The sequence below is a fragment of the Cynoglossus semilaevis genome, chromosome 12 (assembly GCF_000523025.1).
Source record: "Cynoglossus semilaevis isolate Cse_v1.0 chromosome 12, Cse_v1.0, whole genome shotgun sequence".
NCBI classification, from domain to species: domain Eukaryota; kingdom Metazoa; phylum Chordata; class Actinopteri; order Pleuronectiformes; family Cynoglossidae; genus Cynoglossus; species Cynoglossus semilaevis.
The window spans coordinates 15,712,318-15,730,679 of record NC_024318.1 but is presented as its reverse complement, the minus strand read 5'-3'; the positions used below and the strand labels follow the sequence as shown (position 1 = coordinate 15,730,679).

General features: G+C 40.6%; 2 protein-coding genes across 2 annotated transcripts in view; both read left to right on the top strand.

The window, feature by feature from the left end:
- Positions 1-18,362, top strand: part of pcdh15a (protocadherin-related 15a) — a 206,765-nt gene that overhangs the window by 32,162 nt on the left and 156,241 nt on the right. Inside the window, exon 5 of the mRNA XM_025060675.1 lies at positions 320-386. The gene's annotated coding sequence lies outside the window, so the exon portion shown is untranslated. The remainder of the gene's footprint in view (positions 1-319; positions 387-18,362) is intronic.
- LOC103387728 (kinesin-like protein KIFC1) lies at positions 4,098-4,819 on the top strand. Its single transcript, XM_025060676.1, has 3 exons — positions 4,098-4,304; positions 4,378-4,543; positions 4,628-4,819. The coding sequence occupies exons 1-3, from the start codon at positions 4,162-4,164 to the stop codon at positions 4,802-4,804; spliced, it is 486 nt and encodes a 161-aa protein (XP_024916444.1). The 5' UTR covers positions 4,098-4,161; the 3' UTR covers positions 4,805-4,819.

Genomic DNA, 18,362 nt, shown 5'->3' with positions numbered 1-18,362 from the left:
AGCCCACAGGTGGTAATCTGAATGTTTTTGTGGCCCTCTGGTGACCCACGTTTGGGCCACGCCCCTGTGGTTAAGAATTACTAGCCATATGTTTGCTTGTTGTCATTACCGTCTAACTGCATTTTTGGTCGTGCGAACGACGATCTTAAAGCACCAAACAATATTGCGGCGACGTTGTCTGAGTAACCGTTGCAGTCTGGAAAGGGTTTATGAATTAACTGTTCTAGATGTGCAATTTTTTTTTTTTTGCCATACTGTGTCTCACTGTGTTTGTTCATTAAATTAAAAATTATATTAAATTCAATTTTTTTCCACTTAGGAAAGAAGTTAAGATGATCCTACTGTCGACCAGGTTCGGGGAGTCGAGAGAAACACTAGACATTAAGGTCAGTGGAAGAACTCACTGCTGAATGTGTTCGACCTTTAAGCCCTTCAGCAGTATTGCATTAGGAAGCTGCTGTGCTACGGTGATAGATATGAGGTGCATGGCGGAGGAGACTCCTTTAGGAAGTTTTTGTCACTTAACACAGTCTGCCACTGCATCAAGAAGCACTCGCTGTGACTATCTTTTATTGTGCCAAAGTCTCTCTCTTTCTTATATATATATAAATGGGTTTTCTTAAAATGTTTTCAGAGTTTATCTCAAATTTACTATGAAAGAGGACATTGCCAGAATTCATTCAGCAGAAATGGCAACACTGGATTTTTTAAAAACACATTCTGTGGACAGTGTAGGTCATATCTGCCCACAGTCTAGATAAGTGTCCTGCTCAAATGTCTGGGGCATCGTAGGGGGCGAGGATATAGTGAGTCAAAAAATGAAGTGAAAGTTACTGTAATTACTGAAATGACTGTCAATGGAATCATATTACACTATTTAAAATAATGTACGTTTAGCTCCACAATACGTTAGGTACTGACACTTATAGCTGCTTATAGCACCCGATCACCACCATCAATTCACCAACAGGGGGTGCACTTTGTTTCTTATTTTTGCTGATCTTTTTGACCCATTAGAAAATAATAATTATTGGTCTTAGTTGTAAACAAACAAAATCAAAGTAAATATTCTAGATCAGGGGATAACCTTTTGGCCCGAGGCCCATTAAATATCGCCTCAAAGTAAATATTCTAGATCAGGGGATTACCTTTTTGACATTGCGGCCCAATTTTGATGATGTAGGGATCGGATCATCCCAGAAATTTTGACTTTTTTAGGAGGGTCCGCCCAACGTTTGTCTTTATTGTCTAGTTTTAAAAAGTTCTCCAGTTCTCTAGAATAGAAGACAGAACTGAACTGACTGATGCATTTACTGCCACCATGTGGTTGAAAGCTGCAGTTTAACAGAGCTTCTCATGGATAACTTATATCTGGTGTCTTCGGCTAATAACCTAAACAGTCCCGGCGCCCGTTTGTTGTGGCCCTCTAGGTGGCACTTGCGGCCCAAGTTCGGGCCACGACCCTATGCTTGAGAATCCCCGTTCTAGATGTGTCTCACTGTGTTTTGGTCGTTTGTGTTGATCGGTCCTCTGCTTGATGTTTCCTACACGTTTCGCACCGTTGTGATGGTAATAAAGGACTAACTGACCTGAAGTCAGTTAGTCCTTTTAGCTCACATTAGTGTGTGTTATTGTCTGAGTAATTTTTGGGGGGTCTGGAAATGAGCTTGGAAACAACACAACACGGTGTTTTGGCCACATCGTATAACACAGTTATTTATAAATCCACCCTCTGTGCATACTTGAGCCGTAGATATTCTAATAAACTGGTGAGTCAGCTGCACCACTGTGGTGTCAACCTACTCTTCATGCTACATTGGAATAAAGTGCAATGAACATAATGTCGAATTTCCTGTTAGATGGAAACGTTTAGAAACAGTTTCTAAACTCACATTAGGGCACAGTTAAAATCAACACAGACGCCTATACAGTATTTATGTTTTTTCTCTTTAGTTGAAGGATCTAGTTTTTATATATACACACACGCGCGGGTGGTGGCTGTATATAAGTGTCAGACAAAGAAACCGCCTGTGTGTCAGCGACGGCACGCACAAAGAGAAGAAGAACAACCTCTGTCAAACCCTCGCCAGTTGTTACGACCTCTCAATATCACACACAGTCGTCACTGCCAAAACTGTCAACGTCTCCAAACTCTTATTACACTCAGGCACCTCGAGCAGTTCCATTTGCCACCAGCCAATTTCAATTCTTATGAAGTTGGTCAAAAGGGCTGCCCTGTGTATCTAAAAGAATACATTAAAAGCACCCGAAGGAGGGGTACGTTTGGGGGGGGGCGGGGGTCAGGAAGCCCGGGTGGGTTTTTATCAGTTTTGTCATAATGGCCATCCCATTTAGATGAGGCACAGGCTGTACAGTACAGGTGCCAATACATGTAGGTACATGTGGTAGTTCATAATCTAGGACATAAAAACATCAAAAGAGTCCGACTTAGGCTTGGCAGCCATATTGAATGGCAACAAGTTCCTGAAAATAACCAACAGAAACGTAAGATAGCGAATGTAGCTCAATCCAATGTATAGCTTAGAATCGGCTAATGTAAACGAAGGCGTGTTCCGCGTACAGCGCAGTGTGACAACATATTTCCTACCTTAGGTGGACAACGTCGTAAACCATAGTCTTAATCGTATGTCTAAAACAAATGGTTAAGACTAACAAATAAACATTATTCCTGAAAATCTTAATGGACTCGATCTAATAAAAAACAGAAACTGAAGAACAAACTATTTAATTTTTCATCTTTTCATCTATAATATTATACCTAAAAACGGTTTGAGAATTTGGTTGTCTCACCATTGTTGATATAAACTAACAAATGCACTCCAAGATTATTATTATTAGATTATTATTATGTATTTAAAGTTCATTACGTTACATTTCTTTAAGCACACTCCCGAAGATGTTTACACTGATGTAGAAAGAGTATGTGATTTTTTTTTTTCTCACATGAAGGTTGTACAGTAAAATTGTCCCCACTCCTCCGTGAGTACCTTGAGGCTCACAATTTGTTTTGCTGCAATCTGAGTTCAGCACCATGGACAGCACCACCTGCTGACAGCTGCGCTTGAGCACAACAAATGCAAACACGGTCCTTTCAGTTGATGGTAATGAGATGATAATAACAATAATAATAGCAATAGAACATAAAGATATAATAATAATAATAACAACAGCAATATTTGAGTCCCTTATTTGTTACCACTTTTTCACTCTGAGTCTTTGCAACCCACACGGGAGGCGCCATTAGGCATATAAGAAAACGGAAGAATGAGAAAAATGAATCTCTTTGTTGCTTTGTATTTGACTGCGTACATTTCAGTACGGGTTCCTGGTTGATCACTTCACTTTTGTTAGTATTACTGTCAGCAAGTACTTCAAACCTTGTATTTGACTCTGGACAAACGCTGGATATTATTACAGTTGTTATATAAGTTGAACCTCCTTCTTCTGAGAAAACACTGAGCTCTCTGAGTACCACCATGATGACCAACATTAGAATATAGCAGCAGAGGCCTTCACTGTTAGCTTCCACCACAGGAGAAATGTTTAGAAATGTTTATGAAGATGTTTATGTTTAAATGTTGTATTAATTGTGCATGGTATGTTTCAGATTTATTCAATTGAAAATGTAAATGAGAAAATGTGAATTTTCCCATGCGTACCACGCTCTAGCGGGGTCAGTGCACTGTCCTATAGTGTAAACTGAATGCATTCTATGGTCTATTCAATAATCTACCCTAATGCATGTATTTATCCTCATTTATATTATATATGCGATACTATAATACAAAAGATGATCACATAAACATACAGCATTGTTTTTTTAAATTCTTTATGAACTCGTTCAAAGACTTACGATAAACATTCCTGCAAGCAAGAAATTCCGAGCTGAGCTGCAGCTGAATTATAAATGAACAGACGTACGGTAAACATCTATGCAGATGACATATCTATCTATGCAGATGACATGTCAGAGAAAGAAAAGATTGAATGTATGCTGAGGTGAATGGAGTATGCAAGTTGAGGCATGTGTTTGAATGTATGCAGTACCCCTGTTGGTGACTGTTGGTCTTGCTTGCAGGTGGAGCTCCCAACGCTCGAAACTCCCGAAAACCCTGGGACCTGAAGGGCAAGGTGAGCGACATGGAGGGCAAGATCGTCAACTACCAGACCAAGGTCAAATCAGTCAACCAGGAGAACGAGGTTCTGAGAAGCTCGGTGGCCCAGACTAAGATGAGGGCGGCTGAAATGGAGAAGGAGCTTGAATTACGAAGGAACCAGATCAGGTGTGCAGATCTTTTCCAGTCCTGGAGATCATTCATCGTGTTTAAACACTAACCAGTCTGCGTTCATGTGAAGTGAGTACGAAGAGGAGCTCCAGGCGCTGACGGGAGTCCGCGATGAGCTGGAGCTGGTGTCCAGTGAGAAGAGCAGTCTGCAGGTGGAACTCTCTAACTTGGAGGGCAAATACAAGGTGATGGAGACACTGAGAGACAGCCAGGAGACGGAGCTCCAAACTCTCAAGGTAAAGAGTCAGGACCCACCACTGAAGGAGATGTTAACCCAGGCAAACTTTGATTTATATTTGTATGTTTTTCTCCATCTGCAGATGAAGCTTTCAGTGCAGGAGTCCACCCTGACCCGTGTACAAGAGACCCTCAGGGACACCCAGGAGGAGGTCCACTGTCTCAAAGAGACTGTAGCGCAGCAGAAGGACGAGCTTCACGCTGGAGAAATGGAGCGCAGGAGGCTGCACAACACCATCCAGGAGCTCAAGGTTAGTTAGCACATCGTTAGCACGCGGCACAGAAAGGTGTCGCTTCATGTCCATGAAGTGAAAAAATCAACTCCTTTGTTACAAAAAACTTCAGACGATGTGAAAAAATACAGGAGGAAATGATACGATAAACAAGTCAATAAAGTCCAACTATTCAGTGTTCAAGTAAAATGGTAGAGTAGTTACTTCTATACCAGTGGTCCTTAACCTTTTTTTGTTCCAAGGACTGGTCAGCCAGTACCACCTGTTACTACAGACCACTAATAAGGTACTGAGCATTGCAGAATCATTACATTTTCAAAATAAAACATTTTTTGTTTGTATCAGAGTCTGAATGACGTATTATTTTGAAACATTGCCTGATTATCTTTAACTAAAGAAAGTAAATGGATATGACTGGATTTTCTTTTTTCACTGTGCCCCACTGCGGCCCAGTACCAAGTGACTTATGGACTGGTACTGGTCCGCGGACCGGGGGTTGGGGACCCCTAAGCTATATAGTCTTTCATTTACAACCGGCCCTTCAAGGGGAACAGTATTGTTGATGTGGCCCCCCGGTGAAAATGAGTTTGACACCGCTGTCCTATAGTATGATGTCATGCGGAAATCGAGTCATATCACGGCGTAGGAAACGGAACTCCGACGTAATTCGACGACCCCCCGCACATACTCCCTATGTGTTTTTCGGCGTACACCTGTTTACCCTCACTGTCCAGATACGTGCAGGATGAGGTAACTGATCGCAGTGAATTGACCATACATACAGTATATGTAGAATGTTTTTTTATTTCAAACCTGCAGGACTGGCTCTAAATCTCACCTTCCAGCTCTGAAAAGGATTAAGGGGTTACAAGCTGATTATTATGAATTTAAAAAGTCCTACATTAATTGTACCCTTAACTGTATTTATGGCTAACAAACACTGCGGTGAGCACCCAATCATAGCTCCCTACAGAAATATCTCACTGAATAATAGCAACTTATTCTATTGCATGAGGTTTCTCAGCCACTAATTGCCTCATTCAGTTCCAATGCATCGCGCACATATATGTCAGAGGCATATATTAACAATAATAACACGCTGGGCTGCTCCCAGGGGGAGAAACATGTTGATCAGAAGACTGTTAATGCAATGGCTGAGCTGGTCAGGCCAGAACTTACCGGAACATTTCCCACTGAAGCTGCCAGCTGTGCACATATGTAACAAACTGTCTTTTGATACAGACAGAAATTTAAACTTCTGACTCATCTGCCTGGAGCATCTGCTACCATTTCTCTGTATCTTTTTTTTTTTTTTTTGCATATTTAAACAGCTTGACCTTGTTTCCATGTTGGGGGTTTGACTTTCTGGCTGAAATTCTTTCTTGAAAACCATGACTGTAGAATATTTTCTGACACTTTTCACACGTTGTTTCCTGGATTGACACTGTCTGGATTCTCAGTGTTAGCGACTGTATGGTATTCTTCACAATGTATTCATATTTATTGACTGACCGGTCAGTTGTTGAGCAGTGATTTTAAACCAGAGGTGTCAAACATACGGGCTGCGGGCCAAAACCGGTCCACTAGGGTGTTCATGTGTCCATTTGCTGAATTTGGAAAATTACAAAAAAATACATAAACACTTCATGTAAATGATATCTTGTCTTTGTCATACATTAGTACGTTATACCAAGATAGAGCAGTAATTTTTTTTATTGTAAATGAAAATATAATTAAACTCAATAACTTCTTTGGTACATTTCATTTGAATAATGTTAATGTATTATTTTTGACTTCTCAGTCAGAAATAATAGGCGTCTATTATTGAGGGGTCTCAAACCCAAATGAGTTGAAGGGCCAAAGACTAATAGCAGAGGGTCAGATTACCTTATACTGACCTCTAGCTGTGGGTTAGTTATGTCGTAAACGTGGTATTCGAGCTCTTCTCATAAGTACCGACTTTGAAGCTAGGCAGAGAAAATGTTATCGGAGTCATTTGATTCATTTAGTATTAGACGCAGAGGTTGAAATGTTTGAAGCTGAGATTAAAGTCAAGTCTGGGTTTCGTAGTACATTCAGCGTTTATTGAAGCATCTATGTGAAATGTAATGGGGATGTAATAAGGGAAGTCTCCCAAGTAACACATTAAATCTTAATTGTGTTTTGCTGCAGATGATAATCATTTCCGTAAGATACGTTTAGTCAGCTCGCTGTAAATATGTGCCCCGTAGACCACCCAGCTTATCAACCATTAAAGCCACGCTAACATGAGCTAATCTGTGTTTCTCAAAACTATGTTATATATAATATATACATTTTGTTGTTTGTATGTATGTGTTGCTGCCTACAGCCATAGCTGCTCCTTTACACCCGGGGAATGTGTATTTATAGGAGCACATACTGCAAAATAATTACAGCAGCAGTAGGTTGCGAAATGTCCGCGAGGACAAAAGCCAGTTCTGGGCCCGTTTGTATTTATTTATTTATTCCCAAAACTGATCAAAGTTTTCGCAAAGTCCCCAGCTTGTATACTTTGAGTCAGCTTGAATCACATCACTTCCCTGCATGCTTCAAAAGCTGCACAGTGGTTACGGGGGGACCACACTGACTCTTTTTTTTTTTTTTTTTTTTTTTTAAAGAAAATCACAGAAATCCATGCGACAGTCCGGTCCTGCTGGTTGCAGGAAATATTGCGCAATATGATCTGGATAAAGACAAGATAGTTAGTCATAACAGACAGGTACATATTGCCTTTCCTTTTTTTTTTTTCTGGAAGTAAATAAAATACCTCACATAGAAGCCTCTGTTTAACAGTTGCTTAGCACAGAGCTAACGCTGTTTGGTGGAGCTGTACACCTACGTTTAGTTAGGGAATATGTTCTGCATACTGCAAATTAGACAGGTGATTTAAAACAAACACCCCCCCAGCGTTGTGAAAGTCTAAAGCACGTGTGTCAAACTCAAGGCCTACGGGCCACATGTGGCCAACCGAATCATTTTGTGCGGCCCGCCGCCCCACAAAAAGTGCTTAATTGCCTCATAATTTAAAAAGTCACTAACCTTCGTGACCCAAGTCAATAGACATTATTCGTAAACTCTTTTGAGACGATTCGAGACGACCCAAAAAAAAAACTTTTGCGACCCACCTAAGGGTCACGACCCAGTCTTTGGGAACCAATGCTTTAGATTTTTGATATTTACTTCAGAGGTTTGATTTGAATGTGAGTTTCTTAAGCTGATGCCATTAAATTTTTATTTATATTTTTTGTTACTTACACAGGACAATGTCCAATACTTAGTCCTCGGGTACTCGCAAAGATATCAATGGTCTGCCATTTTAAATCAGGACTTCTGCGGCACTGCAACTAATAAGGCAGTATTGATTGGGGCGTCTCTTGTTGCCAGTTAGACCAGAGGGTAGGAAAACACCAACCTGTGTCGTTGAGTGACAGGTGAATCACGGCACCGCGCTACAGCGGCGTCTCCCCTCAGCTCCTACACAATGAAGAAGGCTGACTGGACTAATGGATTAAGCGTAACGACCTCGGTCGAACTCCAGTCCGGGAGGACAGTTTGAGTTTGACGTGACGGGTCTGTCCTACATATGGCGGTCCTTGCTATAATACCTTATAGATTTTTTGTCCTCCAGGGTGGTTCTCTCCGCTCTTGTCCTAGCTCTTTATTTTATAGTAGAAAGATAGCCTGATGGATATTGTCCATCTGCCTGAGGGGGCAGTAACCTCTGCTTGAGCCGCTAAGGTGCATGTCTGGCAGATACTGTATGAGGGGGAGTGGGAGGGTGTGCTATATCCAGCTCTCCTTCGCTGACCTGAACGTTGTAATGAGATTACCTTTGTATGTCAGGCAGACGGGTGACGGAGAGACAGACAGACAGACATGCTCATAACAGACAGACAGACAGACAGAGGGACAAGAAAATGAAAAGGCAGATAGACAGACACGCTGATGACAGACAGACAGACAGACAGACAGACATGAGACTGACACCTGGACTTTGCTAAGCCTTATGGGAAATTTAGCCTTGCATTTGTTGGGAAAAAAAAACCAACCTCCAGAACTGCAACAGCAATACAGCTAAAGACTTCATAATACTTCAGCATAATATTCTGAAGAGACAGTGAGCTACTAAACTACCACACACAGAGAGAGAAATAGAGCTAGAGCTAGAGAGAGAGAGAGAGAGAGAGAGGGAGAGCTAGAGAGAGAGAGAGAGAGAGAGAGCGCTCTGCTGTGTGCAGTTGGCTGGTGACAGAGCCAGGATACAGCCCTCCTGTGAGGAGCTGCTGTCTGTGTGGAAGATTTAACACGCTGCTGCTGCAACACAGTGCTGTTGTACGTCCGAGGACAGGAGCTCGGAGCTGGCATCGAACTGCCTTCCCACTCGGGATCTGTGGCTCTCTCTTTATTTTGTCGCCTCACCGATAATTCTGCGATTCGGCGTCGAGGAGTTTTGGGGGGACCACAATATGGTGAGACTTTTTTTTTTAATCCTAATTAAAACACACGGGCTGCACCTGTGACACGGACGGTGTTAGATCAGATGGTTCACGGAAGTTGGAGACTTTGTCATTTGTGTTTGTTGGTAATGTTGGTCGCCGTGTTCGCACGAGCGCCACAGGTTAAATAAAAAGTGATGGACGGTTGAATATTCGGGGGAATATTAATCCAAAAGCAGATTTAATCTGGTTTTTGCAGATAGAAGGAGAGGGTCAAAATATGGTACTGTGTTGTAGAGGTACTTTTCGGTAACAACCCAGCATGCACCTCCAGTTGTTGATTAACATGAGCTGCTAATATATGAGTAAAAAGCGTCTCTGGACCGTGTCCCATTGACGTCTGTGGTGAACTGAAAGGCTGAGGCCGTTGTGGAGTCTTCACTCAGTTCAGTGACAGAGCAGCTCCAGCTGTATTTGTCATTAGTTTCCTCCTCTGTATATTGCCTCATACATATCTATTAAGGCTGCTTTTTTTTAATGGAGGCTTTGATTGGCATGCAATTACCCCCGTGGTGAGTGTGTAAGGAGTGTGGAGCAGGCAGGAAACTGGTGCCAATTCAAAATTTATTCACTTAAACGCCATTCAGAGCAGTACAGCAGCAGTGCATTAAGGAAAGGCAGGTAACTCCAAAGATCCTGAGTCATATTTATTGAGGTCCATTTTTCGTAATCATATTCATTTCCACTGGATTAATTCGTAATGCCGCAAATGATTTTGTTACTCCTTCAAGTTTTATCGTCCAGGTCTGGTACTATACCTTGTTGTGATTGTTTGTTTGAGAATATATTTTTTTTGTTAGTTGTAATTCTTTTGAGCATATTTATATCCCTGTTTTTTTTTTAATGTCATATAGTTTGTTGCTTGAATGACTTGTTGCACTGTGAGAATTAACCCTTAATTTTTAAAAAAAAATATTTTTGCTTTATTAAAAGTACAGATTGTGATTCTGTGAAATGCAATTTCAAAAACTGCAAAAATTAGTTGTGGGCTGTACTATAGGTTTAGCTTTTGTTTACATTTGTTATTTCACTTGCCACTATTAACTTTGTTCATCCGATCTTTGTAGTAAAAGTACATTTTTGACTTTATCTCCATATTTTTTTTTCTCCAGAATGTGGAAATACTTTGTCCTATAATGCAACCTGGCAACCTGGCCTTGGCTCACTTGTGACTTGTACCAAAAAAGCCCCATCCCTCTCGTTACCGAACCCTACTTTTTTTTTAAGCTTAAGTTTTGCAGCTTCGAAAGTCATGGCATTAAAGTTCCAGGAGTCGTCAGTTACCTCCACCTACAATTTAGTAGTAGTTCTTTCCCCTAGTTGATTCTTTTCTCTTGAAGATCACCACCTACAATTTAGTAGTAGTTCTTTCTCCTAGTTGATTCTTTTCTCTTCGCCATTAATCCATTAGCTAATGGTGCCACTGAATAGATTTGATATCTAATGAGATTTGACATTTATTTCAGGAGGACCTATAGATTGGCTGTAAGAAGTCAGTGAAGCGAGTGCATCTGCTAAATGACACCAAAATGACCAGCGGGGTACGATGTGTCCTCTGGGTAATTTATGAAAGTAGTTGGTGATTTTAAATCAGATATTCTGCTAGTTACCGCCGTGGGACTTCATTTCTAGGTTGCAATAAAAGTAAAACCCAGAAAGGACATCCACCCTTGACATGGAGGCTGTAGGACAAATTCATGTGTCCAATTTTCTGTCTTACTTGTTGCTTATGAAGACTGTTCATAAAAATGACGCCTTGAAAGAAAAATTGAAAGGACCCCGTACTGGGAGAAAATTACTCCAAGGAAGTACCAAAGAAGTTTAAGCAAAGCAGGCGATAAGAACTTTTTACGTAACGTAATAATGTACTTTATTGCAACACAGAAGAAAATGACAAGAAGAGCTACAAGAAAATGTAAATATAGTAGAATCAGCAATGGACTGACCCTCTCTTACTACGACTACTTATACTACTATTGTCTTCTCTTCTTCAATTCCATGTGGAAAAAAAAAGATTCAAATCAACTAAAGTTGATCTGAATCTTCTTTTTTTTCCTGCCTTTACTCTGATAGTCCCTGAATCTTCTTTTTTTTCCTGCCTTTATTCTAAAACCACAGGCCTTGCAAAACTCCTGATAACAAAACTGAAAGTTGTCAAATGGCCTTGACATGTTGCATTTGCATATTTGTCTACGTGTTACTCATCGTTTTTTTCATAGCATTTAGCGTTTTGCTGTTTTGTGGCCACCAGGGGGCCACATCAGCAATACAGTTCCCCTTGAAGGGCCAGTTGTAGCTGGTTAACTGTATAGCTCAGGGCTGTGGACCAGTACCAGTCCATAGGTCATTTGGTACCGCGCCACAGTGGGACATACTTAATTTTTACGAATTTACTTCATTCAAAGAGAGTCCAGTCATATCCATTTACTTTCTTTATTTAAAGAGAATCTCATTTTAAAATAATAGGTCACTCAGACTCTACTAACAGAAAGGATGTTTTCTTTTGAAAATGTAATGATCCTTCAATGCTCAGCACGTTGGTACCGGTCTGTAGTAACAGGTGGTACTGGCTGGCCAGTCCTTGGAACAAAAAAGGTCAGGGAACCACTGGTATAGAAGTAACTACTCCACAACAGACTAAAACATGTTTCTGCAATTGAATATTATTTGACTGATTATAAACACTTTTAATTTCTCAGGTTAAGAAACTCTGCTGCATGGACTTTACTGAATGCCTTTTAGGTTCCGACGGGCCACACAAAACGGCCTGGTGGGCCGTATTTGGCCCCCGGGCCTTGAGTTTGACACATATGCGTGTCTCTCTCTCCAGCATCTATTGAGTAATTATGTGATCACGCAAAAAAAAGTTACATTGCAGGCTTTGTCATAGTATGGCTGATAAGACACTGGCAGAAATTACAATTTTTTTTAATGTGAGGCTTAAGGCGTTTCCTCTGTCAACTCATTGTCACTGTCATCTTAAGATGAAGAAAGTGTAACATCTGTGGCTGTTTTTGCCTTTAAGACCAGAATAAGGGATAAGTGTGATTAGCATTTAAGTGCAGAATGTTCCCTTAAGTTTGTAAACTGCATCATAAAGGGCTTCGGTGGTTACCAGACATGATATCTTTATCACTACCATAAGCCTGAGGAACGACTGTGCCGTTTTCACTGTCATAGTGAAATGCGGGTTTCTCGAGGCGTCCTCTCTTTAGGTATTAATAGGACAAACTAAAAGGGATATGAAGTTCTTTGGTAACGGAGGAGCCAGAGGAGGTACATTGAGAAACAGTGAATCATCCCCAGAAGTAATGGCGGTGTTATGTTTATACCAAAGAAATGGAGAGAAAAGCTTGTAGAGTGGTAGAAACCAAATGTATCTACTATATCACCTCCGCATGTGGCTGCCCTCAAGTAAATTCGGCGTCTGATGGAGGTTATTAGTGAGCCTCTTAGTAATGTTTTTAAGCTCAGATTATATATGTCATTAGCAGCACAAAGTAGCTCTGTTTTTTTTTTTTTTTTTTTTTACAGAACAGACTGACTTCATGGAGGTTTGCCGTAAAAATCCAATGCTAGGTTACAGACTGACTTCATGGAGGTTTGCCGTTATAAAAATCCAACGCTAGGTCTTGTGTTTATGTCCGGCATAAACATTAGGGTGTACTGAAGTTGTAGAAACAAACATTATTATCTTGTCTTATTGTCTTGTTTTCTGTTGATTGAAATGAGCCTTACACAATTCAGGATGGATTTTATTGTTCGGAACAGAAACATAGTCCAAAATATAGCACTGTATACAGTGGTCCCTCGTTTATCGCGGTAGATACAGTAGGTTCCAAGACCTGCCGCGAGAACTGAATTTCCACGTAGTGACACCATATTTATGCCCAGTTTTCCTGTGACATCTCTCGCAGATCTGAATCCGGGATACAGTATATTTTATATATACAGTTTCAAAAACCCGCAAAGACGTGAATCTGACTACTGCAACTGTACTTAATGAGCAATGCTGTGTATTTTTACAAAAATCCCATAAGACACCCCTATGTCATGTCATGTCATGTCACATGCCTGTGTAGTTGAACACAACACCAATATACTCGCAGGAATTGAAGAAAGACACACATGGAAATCTCCTTCAGACTGCTCTTGATCTGTCGTTGTACAATATAATAATAGTAATTATCAAAACATTAAAAGTATTTTTTAAATTCACAGTACCTAGGGGAAACGACCTTTTGCGTTTAACCAATCCGTTAAACACTCCAGTGATTAACAGAAGACACATAAGATCAGACAGCTGCTTTTTTACTGCACCAAAAGTGAAAGGGAGTTTTTTTGGTTTTTTTTTTTGGTGCTTACTCAGCACACCACAGTCCTGCCAGGGCCAGGATTTGAACCCCCAGTCCACCGACTATTCCCATCCTCTACTTTCCAGACCACAGCCTGCTTTGTAGATAATACCTACATTTAATATATGTATTTGCTCTTTACAAAATAAACGTCTCAAAATGGTGCAGTTTGAATTAGAATTTAATCTGGAAGTTCACAAATGTCATATTAAGCTAGCTATCCCTGCCGCAGTACTATTTATTTTTTTACTCTTGCAAACCTTAAATGAAATATTGCAATACTGCAAGGTCAAGTAATATTCTCAAATCCTACATATATGCACCTGGTCTAGACAACGAAATTGGTATTTTAGAATATAGCTTTGTTTTTTTGTTTTTTTGTTTAGGTTTTTTTTTCTTTTGTCCAATTACGCACACTGTATCTGAAACAATGGTGTGCAAAATTGGATTTCACTGTGGGATAAATAATATTCGCCCTATTGTGCAGTACTATCATAACTTACTTGTCATTCAGCAAATACAACTTTATTCATATTCACAATGGACACCTCAAGAGAGCCATTTTAATATAGTTTGATATGTGCTCGTGGGAAGTGATGCCTGAAATGATTCGGGCTTAAGTGCACACTGACAGGAATAGAGAAATGGGAACGCTCGTGAAAGGGTTCTCCTTTCTTTTCACATTCCTACTGGCCCCATATTTTTTTTCCGTGACATAGACAGTTTTGGAGGAGATGCTGTGAGTGATTGGGATTTAGTGTCTTCTCCTAAGTGTATGTGTACGGCTGATACTGGATTACTATAATTGGACCAGTAGCTTAGAGTCCTATACTGGAGGCATTTCATTGACGGAACAAGTGTTCGAAGGGTAAGAAATACATCAAATTAGCAAAAGAAACTGATCGAATATTCGCTGGCAGAATGATTGGCTGGGTGGACAAGAATACGCCATAGATTTAATCAGTGTCATGCACCGCATTCACACCTTCCCCTAATGACTCTTCACCACTACATTCCCCAGTCGTCTGTGGCTCCACGTCCTTCGTCGTGCCACACACTGCTGTCAGTCATGGAGTTGTACCTAACTTTGCACGTCATTATTGTGTATATCTTTCCCCCCTCTTTTCCTGAGGCTTTTAATGCGGAGAATGTTATGTTCTCAGTGCTTGAAACAAATAAACACGTCGCTTCATTTACATAGAAATACTACGGAAAACATGAAACAATTGGGTCAGTTACTTTGGGAAAGTAAAACACAGTTAGAAAAAAAAAGAAAAGAGCATAGGCTGTTGGCCAGACGCCAAGTATTTCCAAAGCAGATGTTCATTTCGCAATCGACATGTTTTTATCTATTGCTACGACTCTAGGATTTTTTTTTTTCCCCCCACCATACTGCTTGTTATTAACAAAAATCAAAGAAAGAACAAAGAAGAACTTTTAAAGGCTTGAAATTTTTTTTTTTTTTTGTCTTTTAATGAACCAGTAGCGGAAAGATTTCTTTCCTTTTTGGTGGCGAGGGGATAGTTTTTGCAAACTGATGACTAGAGGTCAAGGCTGAGCTTGTTTTTCAAGCCCCCAATTCCACGGAAACCAACCCAACCCGTTCCCTTTCCCCGTGTGGTTATTCAGCACAGTACAACCAAATTTAATTTTGTTTTTTTATTATCGAATGAAATGCAGAAAAACAAACACGAACAACTGCAGCAATCGAAAAAAAAAACCCCGAATAACTCTAAAATAATATATTCCAAATAAATTCCAGAATAAATAAATAAATAAAGTTTAACCAAACTAAGTGCACCACGGTCGGACATTTTTAAAAAAATGGTAGTAGATGCTGCTGGAAGAGAATTGTATGTCCAGTACAAGTCGGGTAGTTTATGCTTTCATTCGAACAACGTATCGACCTTCAAGTTCACCCTGTTTTAATTTATTTTTTTCTCTGTCTCTTTTATGCCATGTCTACTACCTCTGCAGCCTCTGACTGCTGATTGGTCCGGTATTGGTTGTTGACAATCATCTTGACAGCGTGTGTGGTGTCGGATTACAACGGTCGTTACCTTTGCCTTGCCTTTAACGGTGCTCATCGTGCTTCTCGTATTGCGAAGCAATACTCGCAATTTGCGCGTATTGCCCTCTCTGCGTGGTGTTTGTTCTGAGAAAGTGCAGGATTTCACCCTTTAAAAAGTGAGGGAATGCAATTAGTGATGCCACCACTGGGGTCAGAAAAACCCTGGCAGACCATGATAAAAAGATTTTTAATGAATGGAATAATGTTTATTTGTGGTTTTTACCCGTGTGTGACATTTCTTATAGGTGCACCAGTGTGACCGCAAATGATGAATGTCTTCCATTAACTACGTTTTTTTTTTTTTTTTAAAGAAGAATGAATCATCCCGTTATGCGTTAAAACCTTGAAAACAAATCCTTCAGTGATCACAGACATGGTGAGATTAGCAGGAGTAAAAGTGACCCACTGAGGTGGAACATTTGCTAGAAGTCAAAGTGTTCTTTTGTCTGGCATTAGCTGCTCGTGTTAAAGCCCATGTGCCTAAGTGGCTCCTGTTGTGCACAGCGCTGTGCCTTGTGACACACAAAGCGCATTGCTGATGCTAAGCAGACAGTGGCGAGTGGATGGAGCACCCACGCGGATGAAGCTCGGCGAGGGTTCACAGATTTAAATGCGGTCATGAGATGACTTAGTCATAGGGATAAGAAGCTTTGGGATGTGTGCCGCGCTCGCACGGAATTAGAGCAAATAAGAGCACTTTGCTACACCGACGGGTTCGGCTGATGTTGTGAAAATGTTCCTTTTCTGTTTAACGTACCGCGTTGACATTTAGATTTCAGTTTCACTCCGATGGCGTATTGGAAAAAAGACACAAATTCGATAAAAGGTGGTGGCTGTGTAAGTATTGTCATGTGATGGGGATGTTTGAGAGGTGTGAGCAAACCGATTGTTTTCCGATGTAAATCGGTTTTCGCCCTAAGTCGGAACTGTGCACAAGTATCTATGTCACTCGTCTACGCTAACACGTTGGTAACCTCATAATCTCGGACATAAAAATGTGACTAATACCTGGCCACCCTAATGAATTTCATATAAAAATGTGACTAATACCTGGCCACCATAATGAATTTCATAAAGTTCCCCAAAAAAAAAATACAAAAGAAAGAACGTAAATGTAGCACAATCCAACGTACGATAAATGATGAGATACTTTTGAAAATCCAAAATTCTTGACCACTTCCTGCTTCATCCCCTTGGCTTTATGTCCCACAGTGCTCCCTTTTTTTCCCCCCGACACTAAATAAGATACTGGCATAGAGTCCGACAGTCCATTAGAGCTTATCCCGCTTCACTTTATAGCATGTAATAGCCTGAATCAAAATGCACTGTCATATAAGGATTTAGCCTGTGGTTATAACTCTGACTTGACCCTTTAAGCCATATAACATATTATTAAAACACAGCAGTTGTGAAGATGACGACAGATGTACTGCATATTACCATTCTGACCTAATAGTGCCTGGTACTTCAGCTAAGCTGGTGTCTGCTACATCATGACATATCCACGTCGGGCCGAAGCGAGTGGTGAATATATATAAACGTAGCAGCGCTTTTGCTGTTCTTCACAATCAGAGCCAATGCATCCTTTGTATGTTGAGAGACCTTGTTATCATTTACTAGTCATGTCATTTATTTTGAAGTGGTGAAAAAATAACTCTTAATTACCGTAATGCGTACTATGGAAAAATCGATTTGTCGAACGTAACAACATGCTACCACAAGCAGACATCTACCTTGGGAGTAGTCGAAAATTCAAAAGCGTTTTTTTTTTTTTTTACTCCTTGTGTGTACCGACGCACTCTAAACCTCTCGATATTTTACCATGGACTTAACCAATAGTCATAATTACTTCATGAAATGGGCGGTAATGTTACTCTGCGTGGCGAGAGCATTAAGCACAAGAACAAACAAAGTCGTCCATCACTGGTAACGGGCGCTCGGAAGGAAATGCATGATCTCTCAACAGTTAGTCCTGGAGGATGACACTCAACAGTAAAAGCGTACGTGAGATACGATCGTGTCACCGTGAGCCCATAGAACAACTGACTGCTGTGTTCGTTCCATTAGCAAAAGCTACAGAAGTAATGTATGTTCATTGTTGGATGTGTGTGTCTGTGTAGGTCGTCCTCTGTCAACCTAATGATGTGATAAAATTACTTGTTGGCTCGACTTCGACTTTCGTTGTCAGGTTATAGTCGGGGTGGGGAAAAAAATCGGGAGTTGTCAATGCCCTAGTCTGTACCATCCATAATTTTGACTTTCATTTACGACCCTACAGCTCATGTTTCCCTGTACTGACTCGACGCGGATTATTGTTTAAATAATTTTGCTCTGACCATGCTGACTGTTTGTGTTTACCTTCACACGGTCTGACAGGAAGCTGCAGTCGGCTCGCCGATGCAGGATCTCCCACTGATTAGCAGCGTTGGGTCTTGTTATCTCACAACGCTGAAAATGTTTTCATTACATTTTAACCCGTGTATTTACTGGCCAATTAGACGCCACGTGGGCTGCGTAGAATGGAAGCGGCATCTTCTGTGCTCTTCGTGTCGACCCTACATAATCATCTGTCAGGTTGATGTATGGCCTATCTGTACCTTTAACTGATCAAGGAATAGGTTGAGATTAAAAATGGGAGAAAA